The sequence below is a fragment of the Saimiri boliviensis genome, chromosome 17, assembly GCF_048565385.1.
Source record: "Saimiri boliviensis isolate mSaiBol1 chromosome 17, mSaiBol1.pri, whole genome shotgun sequence".
Taxonomy (NCBI): Eukaryota; Metazoa; Chordata; class Mammalia; order Primates; family Cebidae; genus Saimiri; species Saimiri boliviensis.
Genome location: NC_133465.1, coordinates 59,147,240 through 59,163,595, shown reverse-complemented (window position 1 = coordinate 59,163,595; position 16,356 = coordinate 59,147,240). Strand labels below are relative to the sequence as shown.

Sequence of the window (16,356 nt, the reverse complement as noted above, 5' to 3'; positions counted from 1 at the left end):
TGATCTCTCTCTGATTCATAGGACTTCCCAACTCATAGCACCTCTTTTAAGCTAATCTAGGATTCCAGTTTAGATTCTATACATTTCTGTGCTTTTCTTACCTCCTCCTGGACGATAACCTCCTTAAGGGCTAGAAGGAAAGGAAAAGTGAAGCAAATGTATGTTTATAGAGAGAGTACTATAGCAAAATAGCTCAAACATAAAGTGCACTCAATAAATATTTGTTGAATCAACGAATGCCAAGCACTGGCCAAAGCCTATTACATATGTGACCTTGCTTAATCTTCATAAAGACCTTGTGAATAAGTGTCAAGTGTCAGTTTTTTTATTTAGAAGGTGAGGAAACTGAAGCTAGAGGCTAAGTAGGTTTTCCAGGGCCACCTGGCTAATCAGTGGAGAGTAAAGTCAAATGCATTTCTGTCTATTTCCACCCAGCATGATGTCTTAAACATAAAAATGGATCAAAAATGTATTAGTTGAGCCAGGAACAGTGGCACTGTCTGTAATCTCAGCTAAACAGGAGGATGTTTGAGCCCAGAAGTTGAGACCAAACTGGGCCACATAGCAAGACCCTGAATCAAAATAAATAAACAAAAACAAACAAACAAAAACAAACTTTGTTGAATTGATCTAAACAAACTCCTTATCCAAGTTCTCTTTTTAGGTATATCCAGAGTTTTTATTTTTATTTTTTTCAAATGGCAAAGGTGTTTAGGAAGAGGTAAAAAAAACTGCAAAGTCTGCCTTGCAAGGTTTACAAATATCACAAAAAGGTGTTATCTCTGCATTTACTTCAAAATAATTTCCATACTCTTTACTATTCTGTTCCCACTGATTCTTCAGATTCTAGCCTTACACTTACAGCTAATTCCTTTCATCCCATCTGGGATTGGAGGAGGGACAATAAAGGTAGGGGATAAATAAGTTGGCACTCAACAATCAGAGCATCTATTTCCAAAGCTTTGGCATGGGATTATGAAAGACAACTGAGGGACAGGTATGGCTCTGCTTTGGTTGGAGAGAAAGTTGAGAAAGAATTTATTGGTTTAAAAGGAAATTCATTTCCATCCCCATCTACGTCCTCTGCCACAAAAACAGGCAATTCCAGTTTCCTCTCTCTGCCCAGTACAAGAGGAAAACATTGAAGATGTGGGTTCATTCATCATTTCAAGGAAACTGCACTTGTTACATTTACATAGAAACAACCAGGAAAAAAATAACTCACTAAGCCAAAAAGGGGTTGCAGTATTCCCATACTTATGTATGCTGCCACATTGGCCATTTTCTTGTTACAATACAAGAACAATTTAACTTAGATGTATAAGGAAACACACAAGGTTTGAGTCTGCTTAGTTTCTATGTGATACAACTTACAGGACAGCAAATGGAAGCAATATTTGTTACCTACATTTTAATACAACATTCCTGTATATACAGACCAGTAACTATCACTAGGCCAATTGTAATCAGCCTCCTTCAACCAATGAACAGTTTCTACTTGGAATTCAACCTTAAGAGTCAAAATAAGTCAGACTCTGTATTCTGTGATCAAAAGACATATATAAAGGGACATGTCACAAAGAACCTATAAATAGACATAGGTCAGCCCTTCTTAATTACCATAATTGGCCCTAGTATGCCCAAATATATCCAAATTCCTACCAGACACATTTGTTTTTCTTTCTTCGACCATGTCTTTTGTGGATTTCAAATCTTTATTTTGGAGTGACAGCTCAAGTGGAGTAGCCAGGAGCTCAGATTCTGAGGTCAGACAGACCTTGACGAAAGCCTGTGCTCTGCCACTACCTGTTTGGTAACTGAGGCAAGTTCTTAACCTCTCTGGCCTCAGTTTGCTGATCTACAAAATGGGACATCATCTCACTGATCCATAGTGAGAGTAAATGATATAATTTACATTCATCACTAAGCACAATATCTGGAGCACAGAAAGAATCACAGCAGTGATACCATCTGGGATGGTAGAAATTAGCACTTCTTTGTACGTGACTTAAATGTACATCATTCTAGATATGGTGAACAAATCTGGCTCATTCTACCAAAGCTCCTCTGTCTACATGTAGCTTTCACCTCCCTTCATTTTCAGACCCTCTATCAAAACCTTCTCTCCTAAATACACCCAAGTACCCACAATTTAAGCAACTCTGTAAGCACAAAGAATATTCATCTTCCCTTTTTTTTTTTGAGATGGAGTCTTGCTCTGTCGCCAGGCTGGAGTGCAGCGGCACGATCTTGGCTCACTGGAACCTCTGCCTCCCGGGTTCAAGTGATTCTCCTGCCTCAGCCTCCTGAGTAGCTGGGACTATAGGCACGTGTCAACATGCCCAGTTAATTTTTGTATTGGTTAGCCAGGGTGGTCTTGATCTCTTGACCTCGTGATCCATCCACCTCAGCCTCCCAACATGTTGGGATTACAGATGTGAGCCACTGTGCCTGGCCCAAGAATATTCATTCTCAAAAGAAAATTGACCACCAGGGTTGGGGGTTAATGTAAGAAAACAGCTCTAAACTTTGCAGGAGATGGTAACTGGAAACCTCTCTGGGTACCACGGAGGGAGGCTTCCGTATTTACACAAAAGAAATTATGGAACCTCTGAGCTGGGTCATGATGATAATCAACAAGCTAGGCATGGTGGTAGCATAAGAGTTATTTTTTATTTCTTAGGTTGGTGCAAAGCAATTGCGTATTTTGCCATTAAAAGTGATGGCAAAAAACGTTATTACTTCTGCACCAACCTAATACTTTCTAAATGAAATGTGAGAACAATAAGAGAGAATGAAGAGACTGGGGGAAGAATTAATAAACAGCTTCTCATGGAAGGGAAGAAAAAAAAAAGAAAGAAATATAAAGGAAACAGGAAGAACACAACTAAGGGGAAAAGACCCCAGGACAGGCAAAAGGAGACGAGTAACTTAATTCAGAGGAAATGAGCAATGACCTACAATTCTTATAACTAGGAGAGACACCACTCAGACATTTCCTGTGGGCTGGGCCCAAGAGGTCTCTGGCTGAGCAGCAGACCAGTATCATTTAGGTTAACAACTTCCAGTGAAAGCCAGAGAGGAATGTTTTCTGGGAGCTCTGTCGTGAAGAAACCCCACTATTCGATTGAATAAAGTCATAAAGGTTCAACAAATATTTTCTGAAAAGGACCAGATAGTAAATATTTCTGGCTTTGTGGGACACAGGGGCTATAGTAAAACTACTCAACTCCACAGCTGCAAAGCAAAGAGCAGCCATGAAAAACATATAAATGAATGACCATAGCTGTGTTCCAATAAAACTTTATTTGTGAATGCTGAATTTGAATTTTCTATCATTTTCATGTGTCATGAAACATTGATTGTGATTTTTTTTCCAATCATTTAAAAATTGGAAAACCAATAGCTGGTAGCTCACGCTTGTAATCCCAGCACTTTGGGAGGCCAAGTCAGGCAGATCACCTGAGGTAAGGAGTTAGAGACCAGCCTGACCAACATGGAGAAACCCCATTTTACTTAAAATACAAAATACGGCAGATGTGGTGGTGCATGCCTGTAATCCCAGCTACTCAAGAGGCTGAAGCAGGAGAATCACTTGAACCCAGGAGGGAGAGGTTGCACTGAGCTGAGATTGCACCATTGCACTCCAGCCTTGACAACAAGAGCGACAAAACTCCATCTCAAACAAAAAACGGAAAACCATCTTTGCTCATGGTCTGTACTTTAAAATAGCTGAGGCTAGATTTGGCCCAGGAGCTGTAGTTTGCTGACCCCTGGTTAGAAGCATGGGCCCTCCACTCAGACATCCATCCTACCTCTGCCACTGACTGGCTATCCAGCCATGGGCAAGTTAGTTATCAACAATTAATTTCTTCACTCATAAATTAAGAATAATAACATCACCTTTCTCCGTAGTGTTTATGGGACATCCTAAAGCATACTACATGAAAAGTAACTGGTTTAGGGTAAGTGATGACAATGACAGCCTTGGGAGTGGTGTAGGAACGGATTGTGATCAGCAGCTCCATCTGAGTTTAATGGTCTACACAAAGAAGACCGATCTCAAGGATCTGACTTAAGGAGGGATGTACAGACCAGAAAATAAAACAGATGACAAGGATGCTTCAAATGCTTATTTAATGCTTCAACTCAGAGATGCATTGACTAAATTATGATGATTTGGCCCAGCGTGGTGGCTCATGCCTGTAATCCCAGCACTTTGGGAAGCCAAGGCAGGTGGATCACCTGAAGTCAGGAGTTTGAGACCAGCCTGGCCAACATGGTGAAGCCCAGTCTCTATTAAAGATACAAAAATTAGCAGAGCATGATGGCAGGCGCCTATAATCCCAGCTACTTGGGAGGCTAAGGCAGGAGAATCACTTGAACCTAGGAGGCAGAGGTTGCATTGAGCCAAGATTGCACCACCGCACTCCAGCTGGGTGACACAGCAAAGCTCATCTAAAAAAACTTCTTTTTAATTACAATGATTTCTGATAGACTTCATTGTATGGGGATTATAACCTGAATATCCTCCTCAATGCAGAATTATGGACTACATACAGCTCAGGGAAGGAAAACCACCGAAAGAGACAGAGTGGGGAACAAGCCAGGGAGGAAGGGGATGGGCAGAGGCAGTGGAAGTGGTCAAGGAGGAAGTGAAGAATTGTTTCACTGGGAGGTGATCCTTGCGGAGTTCCCTGTTTTGTTAGAGGGCAGCCAGCTGTTAAAAACATTGTCTCTGACAACCCTTCAGAGGCCTCATAGACAAAAACCAACTCCTAAAACCGGCACAGGATGGAGAAATGCACTTCAATCCTATTGGATGGGATTCTTTGGACAACTAACCTTAGCTCTTCATGTTTTTGAAAAAAAAAAAAAAAAATGTTAGCAGAGAATCATGCAAACTTCAAATCTGTTCAGAAGGCCTAGGTAGGAAAAATGACACATTGCCAGCCATTACAAGTTGCTTTTCATGCTATTCTTGCAACTTCCAAATAATTAAGCAAATACATAATGGGAATATCAGTGCAAACAAGCACAAGAAGAAAATTGCATTACGATGTAATTACCCCAAATCCTTCACAAAACTTAGGAGTAAATGAGAGCTTATCCCTCCTGGTGAAAAATACTTTCATTGTCAGACATTTATTGAGCACCTATTATTTACAAGCACAATGCTAAAAGAGTCAGATGTAAAGATATATAAGAACAAGTGTAGTTACCCAGCAAAGGCTTTCAAACAAGACAGTCCATAAAAGGCAAATAACCATTACAGTGGTTAAGATTTGCAGCTGTAAAAAAAAAAAAAAAAAAAACTTACAGCTGTACAATGAGGCACTGGGAATCAAAATGAGAGCATTTGCAAAATATCCTTTGGCGGAGAATTGGTAAGAAACCCCACCATCATGATTCACATATCACCATTTCTTGGACACAGAAAAATAACCCCTGCTGATTACACCATCAGCCCCCTCCTTGCCAGCCTGCTCCCCACAAAAACAAACAAAGCTAAAAATGTGAAATATACTAAAGATTCTGAAGAAAAAATATTTTATAAATGCGTATTACTAGTGTTCGTGCGTGGTTTCGTGAAAAGAACTTACGGATAGAGAATCTGTAGATCTAACTTCTATCTATGGTTCTACCTCTAATGTCTTCAGGAAAATCACTCACTTCCAAGGCCACAGTTAGCTTATTTGTAAAATGAGGTGATTGGACTATAAAACATTAATAGCTCTAAATTCTATCACTTAATATCAGGATGCATAAAAAGGCAAATTTACAAAATTAATTAATTAATTTAAAAGGCACATTTACTAAGGCTATGTTAGGGATATGTTAAGTCTGACTGACTTATATTACTTGTGAGGTCATGAAAATTGATTCTAGAGTGAATTATTTTTAAAAATCTAGGAAATTTAGGTCAACCACTTTTTGTGATTAGGCATTGCATATAAACCTAAAAAAATTAAATGTATCTGCAATGATGCATATAACACAACGAGGTTCTATGTAAGAATTATTTACAAAACTAAAGAAAAGCTGATTTTGCCTGAAAAGATAACTGAAAATGCAGGAATGCCCAATAGTAAGCTATTTCTCAGACTGTAATTTTAATCAGATCATTACATTTTTCTTATTATTTTCATACAGGTCTGGATAGCTATAGACTATATAAACAAAACGAGGTTATAAAATATGTGATAGCAACTTAAGACATTAAAATTAAGACTCATCAAGGAATTAAATTGTTTAGATACACAGAACCCAACTTTCAATCCATGATTTCCTAACCTCTACAATATTGTTATTTTCTGGCTAACTCTGAAAATAATTTGATCCCCAAATTAAACGTTTTTTTTGTTTTGTTTTGTTTTGTTTTGTTTTGAGACAGAGTCTGGCTCTGTCACCCAGGCTGGAGTGCAAGTGGCACGATCTCTGCTCACTACAACCTCCACCTCCCAGGTTCAAGCAATTCTCCTGCCTCAGCCTCCCAAATAGCTGGGATTACAGGCGTGCACCACCACCCGGCTAATTTTTGTAGTTTTAGTGGAGACAGCGTTGCATCATGTTGGCCAGGCTAGTCTCAAACTCCTGACCTTGGGTGATCCACTGGCCTCGACTTCCCAAAGTGCTGGGATTACAGGCATTAAGCCACCACACCCAGCCACCCAAATTAAAACTTAAAGTATATATTTGATGAGAAAAAAATAAATATGGGCACATAAAACACAAATGTCAAAAAAGTGAAATATGCAATTGCCTTATCACTAATAATACAAGAGTAGAATCTTAATAGCTTTCATCAAACTGCCGAAGATTTTTTCAAATTGTTATACCCAGGATGAACTAAGGTATCATCTTCCTGAAGAGCAGTTTACTTGACAATATTTACCGTAATGCTTGAAAGGAGAGAATGGGCACTTCTAAATATTATTGGTAGAAATGAGAATTAGTGTTACCTCAATGGAGGACAATTTAGCAATATATCTTTGACCCAGGACTTCCACTTCTAGGAATCATCCTAAAGAAATAATTCTGCAAATGTGTAAAGATGTATGTTCAAAGTATAAACAGTATTCTTTGCAGTACTGTTTATAGCTATGCAAAAAAAAAAAAAAAAGAAAGAAAAGAAAACTATTTGAAAACTCAATGTGACATTAAGTAAATGGCTACATTCTTACAAATTAATATACACCATTGTTAAAAAATAGGTAACATTATGTGTACTACTATGGAAAGATATCCAAGATATATGGTAGAGTATAAGAAAGTTATAAAACATGTATACAGTGTGTAATGTAACAAGTACGTACAAATGTAGAAATAATACCCAAAAAACTAACAGTAATTAGCTCTGGGTGGTATGACTTAAGAGTGAATTTTATATTCTTATTATGAATTTCTCTTTGGTTTGAATTTTTTGATTAGCATATGTCATTTTTTCTTTTTTCTGCAATAATATAAAGCTATTTTCAGAAGGAAGAAAAGAGACTGGAGAGTGAAAAAGAACTGGGCATCCATTGCCTATGGTTTTGCTCCTTGGAATTTAATCTAAGGCTATAATGATAATGTATGGACTAGGATGATTGTGTTGGAAATATTCATAATAGTGAAAGTTAATAAACATTAAGATACTATTTAAATAAATACAATGGAAGAAGATACTATGAAGGCAGAAATATATAAACTTGGGAATATTTTCCCATAAATTGGTAAGTGAAACAAAAGGTAACGAAATAGACTTAGTTTTGCACACACATATATGAAAAAAAGTCCAAAAGAATAAATGCCAAAATGTAGACTGCAGTGACTAGCAATTCTTATTTTTCTTTTTCTATGAAATGATTCTATAATGAACAAGTGTTATTTATGAAATTTCTTCTAAGTTTTAAAAATATTCCTTGTAGATCTTTCAGATTTTAAAATACTGGGGAGTCATTAAAACAACACTAAACCATGACAAACAAAGACAAGAGAATCTCAACTCTTTTCTCCAACATTAAATTTACCACCCAGAGACCCCTGAAGCCCCCTAAAGTTAACATGCTGCATGGTCTAAAGAACTGAATGCAATACTAATACAAAACAAGCTCAGGAAAACCCAAGGTACCTATTCTGATTTTGTGTCCTGAGATGTACGGGGTTATAAAACATACTGGCTCAGATTACAGGCTAAACATGACAAGTCCGTCTGGTACAATCTAACAAAGGAATTTATACAGAATGAGAAATTTACACATTTCATTTCCCAGGGTGGAATGCATTACAGAAGCAAAGAACCCCAGTAGAGTTAAGACCTTTCCTATCACTCTGCTATATGCTTCTGAATTGTGCCTCATATGCATTTCTTACATGATTTACTTATTGCTTTCTAAAACTAAAATAAACTAGTATCTTTTAAAGGTGAATAGGAGGAGAAGTGAGAAAAGTGTATTTTTAACAGGGCCAAACTTTTTGTACATTTTCAGGTGAACCGGGAGGTGCCAGATCTCCCTACCTCCCTCTTTCTCTCCCTCAGAAGATCATTACGGCTGATAACAATAGTTTTTCTCTCCCGGGTAGTGTAGATGACACATTTTTCCTGTAGCTTGTCTTCCTGTAGTGTGCAGGAATTCCTGCACTTTCTGGGTGCCCTTCCTGTTAACTTACATTTCAGATTTCCTCAAAAGGCTTTAATATTTGAAAAATGTCAGCTCAACCCCCGACAGCTAATATAAACAAGCTGAAAAGCACACAACCTAAAGTTACAACTGTGGAAAACAAAATTTCTTTTTAAGAAATTCTTTCTCAGAATCTCACTGTTGGTAAGGCTGTAAAGAAGTAACCCAGTCCTTCCAGGGAGTCTGTAATTCCTTTGCCTTTGCTGTGCCTTAAATTAGAGGTCTGTTAAACCGAATTATAGTGATCTAGAAAGTTCGTAAAGGTCCTTGAATTGAACATGTTGTTAAGTTCTTCAATATGATGAGATCGTATCCACCTTTCACTTTTCCTTCCATTTCTTTGTTTAGAGTATTAAAAAGAAGTTTAGTGCTGCAAAAGTATTTTGGCCATTTGAGAATAGCATAGCTGAATAAGGCCAATTCTACATTTAAAGTCCAGGCCAAGGTGGCTCTTTTGCTATTTCCAAAATGATCACTCACTTCTTTCTACAAATAATTTTCCTTTTGGACAAGAACCCCATGTTCATTCCATATGTACTTTCCAAGCAGAATCCAATTAAGAAAACTCATCTGGGTAAACAGGAATTGATTTGAAGGACCACCAGTACCTGATCCATTGTAAACACATTCATAGGAAAGAGTGCAGGGCTAATATCTCCTTTAGCTTCTCAACTCAAAAACTGGCTCTACTAAGAGGGATCTATGTTCATAGCGAATCCAAAATCATGCAAAAATGAGCCTGATTTAGTTTAGACCCCAAAGTCCAAAGATAAGATCACAGTAAACACCAACTTCTTCATAAACCTTCCTGACTATCCCCCAAATAGATAAATCACTTCCATTTTAAAACTCCAATAGCACCATTTCTCTTCAATATCTGACCTATTATCTTGTATTATAATGATTTCTTTACATTCTGTTTTCACCAGCCTGAAGGAATAACTTCATTTTAAATATTTTTGTGTGTCCCTAAATCATGTGCACACATACACACACAATACATACATACACATACAGATATATGCACACATACATATGTATATACATCCATATCACAATATATTTATACATATATTAAACTGAATTGAATGAATGAGCAAATGTTTACCAAATACAAAGTAACTAAATGCCATCTCTTTAATACACCAAAGCATGACTGCCTCTTCTAAACTGTTACTTCTCTACTCAATAAGGAGATTTTAAGTTTTCCCTATTTAATGAACATCTCCACCTGATATGCCAATTCCTAGGTTCTTCAGCACACTTAACTTTTCAGATTTCCGTTTCTCCCTGATACTCAAAGAAAAGCAGAGTACTACTTTGAATGCTTGAGACTATTACTTCCTTCTTGGGCTGCTAAGATATATAACTCCCATCAGGTAGAATTAAAAAGTGGTGCAACAGCTCCCCATACACCCTCCCAAAAAAGTGGCAAAAAGCTTATTAGACATCTTAATTTCACCAGGTCTTGCTCAAATAGTGCCCCAGTTAGCCTAATTCAACAGTATCTAACTCCTCTCTTCATCATTCCATACTTTCTCATATGGCATGTGCTTTCACTATGGTAAAGAAACAATTGTTTTGAAACAAGTGATTTGGGGTCCCAGAGGCACCTGACAGCACCCAGTCTTCTCTTTGATGTCAAATCAGGAATTTTTTAAATCCCCTTCCTAGGAGGACATTAAGTCTGCAAAATACAACTGTGTTTAAAAACAAAAATTAAGAAAAGAACATAAAGAAAACAACCATAAACTGAACTTCCGACCTATTATAGCTGACTAAATATATGCGGTTACACACTTAAAATATTTCATTATGGTTGTCAATGAAACAATGCAGTCCCTTCACATTGCTATAATGCTTAAAAGTACAGTTTTAACCCCAGTATTTTCCCCCAAGATGCAAAGCATCTCCCAAATGGGCAGACATAAAACATTAGGTTTTCTCTGCTGCCTCTAAATTTTGCGAGCCAATAAGCAATTGGTGTAAAGTGCAAAATCTCAGAGAGCAAGACTTCTCTGCTTTTTTGTGATCTGCTGTTATTCACCCTTCACCTTTACTTACTTTAAAAATCAAAAGTTGCCTAATGTTCAAAGCGGTATCAATGGAAATTTAGCTAAATACTAGCACCGCAACAGTCTATTCCCCAAATAATATACGATTACATTAATTTCCTAGTAGTTTAACTCAAGTTTTACCTTTCATCTTCACCTATAGAGTTTTTAAAAGTTTCTATTCCTGTTGCATACAAAATTACTTATAATATGTGTGCATAGTACAGAATTTTACAATTACATAAAGCCTTGCACATTTAGACGCTACCAACCTGCTCTGTCTCTCCTGACTGTGCAAAAGGCAAAAAGAGCTCAGTAATCCTAGCAGAAGAATGCAAATAACGTCAATGCACAGCTGAACTGCAAGCCCTGCCTTACAGGAACTCTCTGTGTCTGCAAAAAAAAGACACATACTAAACAGGAAATGCAACTGAGCTGTGGAAAACCTCAAACTTAAAAATGCAATCGCCAGGCGAAAATTGCATCCATGCATTCATAAATGCATGCACAACGCTTTGCATTTTTGCAACTAATGCAAATAGCCTCTTACCTTTCGACTGAGACATTTTCCCCTTTCCTTTGATGGGGGAGGGGAGCACAAAAGACTTTGCCTTGCTTCTCTTCTGTAGCTAGTTTTGCAACAAAGATGCAAGCTGCAGGCGTGCAATCTTCATGCAAGTGGAGTTTCTCTTGACCGATGCAGCAGATGGACTTTCAGGGAATCAAGATGGAAATGCACACCTTGCAAAACAGACTGGAAAGTGATTTTTCCCCCAGTTGCAACGTTAGGGAAGGCTGTGCTGCAGCTACATGATGGGCCAGGGCTGGCAGCTAAAAGCTCCAAACTTGGAACTGAGTATCTTAGTGCGCAGACGTCCTTCCTGCGAAGGGCGCGGAGGCCGCTGGGTAATGTAGTTCTCAGGCGGAGTCCACGGGGCTCTGATTTAAGGAAACGTGGTCGCCCGGTGGCTGAGCGAGATAACTGGGTGCGACAAAGATAGCGCCCAGATAAGCAAGCTTGACATACGCTCAATAGAGAGATGGGTAAAAAGCGGCAAGGCCAAGAAGGGGCGGCAATTTTGTTCTCGAAAAGCCCCCTGAAACAACAGCTAAAGAACAGTAGGTTAGCTAAAGAGTTTTTGGCTTGTCTTGAAGGTCTGTTTGGGAGTTTAGTGTGTTGATTTTGCAGCTCAGCACCTGTTGTGCTGTTCTTGCCTGTAGATATTTTACCCTCACACCTCCTTTTTTTTTTTTTTTTTTTTTAAGAGACAAGAGTCTTGCTCTGTTGCCCAGGCTGAAGTGCAATGGCGCAATCTCGGCTCGGCTCACTGCAACCTCCACCTCCCGGGTTCAAGCAATTCTCCTGCCTTAGCCTCCAGAGTAGCTGGAATTACAGGCGTGTGCCACCATGCTCGGGTAATTTTTCTGTATTTTCACCATGTTGGCCAGGCTTGTCTCGAACTCGTGACCTCAGGTGATCAGCCCGCCTCGGCCTCACGAAGTGCTGGAAATTCAGGCGTGAGCCACCACGCCCAGCCACATCTCCATTTTTAAAAATATTTTTTCTGGCATGAAAATTTGTGGATGATTTGGCTGGCTGAAGGTAAGGTTACCTTTGCTCTGCAGAGAAGATGCAAAGTTTTATTTTGTCAGAAACGATCTAGGTCAGTTATTTTCAAGGAACTCGAAACTCAGTAGGGGGTAGGTCTGGGGAAGAAGATTGGAGGCTTCTCATTTCTCACAGGGTTACAGAGGAAGTTCTGCTTTTTATATGTCAGAGCTAACTTTATCAAAGTTAAGGTATCTAGATGCTTTTATCTCACCTGGGAGGAAAGTCCTTGGCCTAGGGGGAAAGTGGGTGGAAAGTGAATAAAGTCCAATACCTTACATTATTCATTAAAATTAACAGATATTTGTTGAGTGTCCAGGATGTGCCAGGCACCTGTCTAGGGCCCTGGGGTGTTCCTTCATTCTGTACTGCCCACACCTGATGGAAGACAGCATCACCTCTTTCACAAGGAAGCCAGAGATTCTGAGAACACTTGTTCACCCTGATGGAGAACAGCATCACCTCTTTGACAAGGAAGCCAGAGATTCTGAGACCAATTCACTGCAAGGAATGGAGAGGAGTGAGCAGGGTGTGGGCAAAAATGAGCTCAGACTTCTACTTCATGGAGTAGACAGACTCAGAAATGTTCTTTTAAGACAGAGAGGGAGGAATTGAGGAATTCAGGGAGGTGTGGACAAAGCATGTGGCAGAAATGAGAACAACCTCTCAGAGGATGCCAAGGAGACTTTGTTGCCTTGCGTGCAGGAGTGATGGGGGCAGGGGGAATTTACAGGTGAGGACTCCGAAGGGCCTTAAAAGGCAGGCTGGAGGTTTGGGCTTTTTTCTGTAGTTACTCGCAGGGAGGTGAAAGGATCTAGAAACAGGGTGTAACCTAATCCAAGCATTGTTTTAAGAAAGTAAATTTGCCCCCAGCAATCAAGGTGGGTTGAAACTGGGAGAGGCTAGAGATAGGTCAGGTCAGTAGTGAAAGAAAAGGGGTACTTTGAAAGAAGATTCAGCTAGATTTGATGACTGCTAATGAAAACTATAGAACTGTATTTAGAATGTTAGAAAGCCAGGACCATATGCAGAAAGGGAAGAAAAATATCTTATTTCAGCTGCAAACCAGCAAATCAACTCTTAAATATGAATAGGTTATGGGACTAACATTAATTCACTTAAATTGATCCCCTTTACTGACATTCTTGAGAACTAGTCAAGGCAATCTTATCTCCATATTAGCTTCTGCCCCTAAGAGGAAGGCATTGCTGATCCATGAACACAGGTGCAAGGACTTTTAACTCTTTTACTAACCTTCTGTGATAATCTATGTTGTCCCTTCCCTCCTATCAGATACACACAAGCTCAGCACCTCCTCAAACCAGCATGTTTTCCTAAGTCTAATTTAACCAGGAGACATATGTATGACAATCTAGTTCATTTTCCTCAACACTCATGGAGCCAGGCCCTAGGATAGCTACCGAAGCTTTACGTAAACTTGGCTCGGACCAGGCAGGGCCTGAACAGCCACCTAGAGCTTGCTTCAATTTGCATTTTATGTGGTCAGCTGCATTGCTCTTAAATAGCCCCAGATTCCCTTCTTCATGGGAGAGTTCTAATCACAACTTGTCTGGTGCATTTTGCCACTGTCATTACTGCTCTTACTTACTCTGCATAGGCGTGCAGAGTCCACAGCTGGCAAATGGATTGTATCTTGAAAGTCAGCCTGCAATTCGTTTTCCCATAGAACCAACAATATGTTCAACAGCTAATATATATACACAACCACACATGTGTACACAAAATACCTTTCATCCATAAATCGCCTTAATCACATATTTAAAAAAAGCAAAATTTTGTATCATATTTCTTTCTGGGAAAAATATATCCTGTATTTCAAGTAGGAAATTCGGATGACAAGGAACTCAACCTCTCCGTGAAGTTTTAGTCACCAGAAGAAAAAGTTCTTCCTGCCTTAGTGTTAAAAGATTTCCTCTCCCACATACCTGGGTGGTGGAAGAGGAGGCACCTGTGCTCCTCTTCTTGCCAGTCTTCATGGCACCATTGGCACCAGGAGGAGAATTCCTCCCCTTGTGGTATATGAAAGCAAGAGTGAATTGAATTCTGGCAGGACTCTTCTTTTATATGCACATCAAGTGTTTATCTTCAGGTGCCCTGTGCTTCTGCTTTAGATCCCCCATCTTTTTATTTATTTTTTTGACATGGAGTCCTCATTCTGTTGCCCATGCTGGAGTGCAGTGGCATGATCTCGGCTCCCTGCAACCTCCGCCTCCCGGGTTCAAGCGATTTTCCTGCAATAGAGACGGGGTTTCACCATGTTGGTCAGGCTGGTCTCAAACTCCTGACCTGAAGTGATATACCCACCTTGGCTTTCCAAAGTTCTGGGATTAAAGGTGTGAGCCACCACGCTTGGCCTCCCCCATCTTTTTAAATTTTTTTTTGTTTATTTGATGGTTGTTAGTTTTTTGAGACAGTCTCACTCTGTCACCCAGCCTGGAGTGCAGTGGCGTGATCTTGGCTCATTGCAACCTCTGCCTCCCAGATTCTCCCACCTCAGTTTCCAAAGCAGCTGAGATTACAGGCATATGCCACCATGCCTGGCTATGTTTGTTTGTTTTTAGGGACAAGAGCCTTGCTTTGTCTTCCAGGCTGGAGTGCAGTGGTCTGATCATAGGTCACTGCAGCCTCGAACTCCTGGGCTCAAGAGAAATTCCCGCCTCATCCTCCCAAGTAGCTGGGACTGCAGGTGCAAGCTACCATGCCCAGCCAATTTTTGTTATTTATTTACTTTTTTAAGGCAAAGTCTCACTCTGTCAGCCAAGCTGGAGTGCAGTGGCGCGATATCAGCTCACTGCAACCTCCACCTCCTGGTTCAAATGATTCTCCTGCCTCAGCCTCCCAAGTAGCTAGGACCATAGGCACGTGCCACCATGCCCACATAATTTTTGTATTTTTAGGAGAGATGGGGTTTCACTGTGTTAGCCAGGCTGGTCTCAGGCTCCTGACCTCGTGATCCACCCACCTCGGCCTTCCAAAGTGCTGGAATTACAGGCATGAGCCACCGCACCTGGACCATTTTTGTTATTTTTTATTTAGAGACAGAATTGCTTGCTATGTTGCCCAGGCTGATCTCAAAATCCTGGCTTGCAACAATCCTTTTGTCTCAGCCTCCAAAAGTGCTGGGATTACAGGCACCAATCTTTGTAATTTTCTGTTCTTCAGATCTTTCTAAAATATGTCTGATGCAGTCTCTTCTCAGCTTCTAGCTATCCTCAGAATCAATTCCAAACTCCATGGTACGGTGTAATTGGTTCTTTAAGACCTGGGCCCTGCTTTCTCTCCAGCTTCATTTCTCACTGTATGTTTACCTGGGAACCAGGAGAGGGCAGGTTTTCTCCTTCCTTGCCATTAGATACATGTTTTTTTTTTTTTTTTTTTTTTTTTTTTTTTTTTTTTTTTTTTGAGACAAGAGTCTCACTCTGTTGCAGTGGCACTGTCTCTGCTCACTGAAACCTTCACCTCCCAGGTTCAAGCAATTCTCCTGTCTCAACTTTCCGAGTAGCTGGGATTATAGGCGGGTACCCCACATCCAGCTAATATTTGTATTTTCAGTAGAGACAGGGTTTCACCATGTTGGCCAGGCTGGTCTTGAACTCCTGACCTTAAGTGATCCGCCCACTTTGTCCTCCCAAAGTGCTGGGATTGCAGGCGTGAGCCACCACACTCAGCCTGGTACATGCTCTCTCTGCATAACAAGTCTTTTCCATTTTCTGCCTAGTTCCCTCTGACTTGTCCTTGAAGACTCAGCAGGCACATCCTTTAGGCTGTCTTCTCAACCACCTTCTGTAACACATTACCCTGGATTCCAACAACGGAGTTATCACCAGTAGGGGAAACTAGAGCACCTAACCTGGAAAGAGCCTTGTGCTGTCTGGTTTGAGGTGTGAGATCCTTGAAAGGGGGCCCTTATGTTAGGTCAGACTGACATCTGAAGGAATTATTCTAGCGGTATATGCAGGGAGGAAGAGGTCAGGGAGATGTCACATATATTCCACAGGCCAGTAACAGT

The 16,356-nt window shown here is 40.0% G+C and overlaps 1 protein-coding gene across 2 annotated transcripts in view; it reads right to left on the bottom strand.

Moving 5' to 3' along the window:
- Positions 1 to 14,416, bottom strand: part of MAP2K6 (mitogen-activated protein kinase kinase 6) — a 143,562-nt gene extending 129,146 nt beyond the window's left edge. The window contains exon 1 of one of the 2 annotated variants that reach the window (XM_074388908.1): positions 14,273 to 14,416. Coding sequence is in view for 1 of the 2 variants with exons in the window: in XM_003931786.4 (XP_003931835.1) it covers positions 11,268 to 11,283 (16 nt within the window). In the remaining variant the exon portion in view is untranslated. Of the gene's footprint in view, positions 1 to 11,267; positions 11,602 to 14,272 lie in introns of those variants that run through there. The other variant, XM_003931786.4, reaches the window with a different exon arrangement.
- Between the last annotated feature and the right edge of the window lie 1,940 nt (positions 14,417 to 16,356).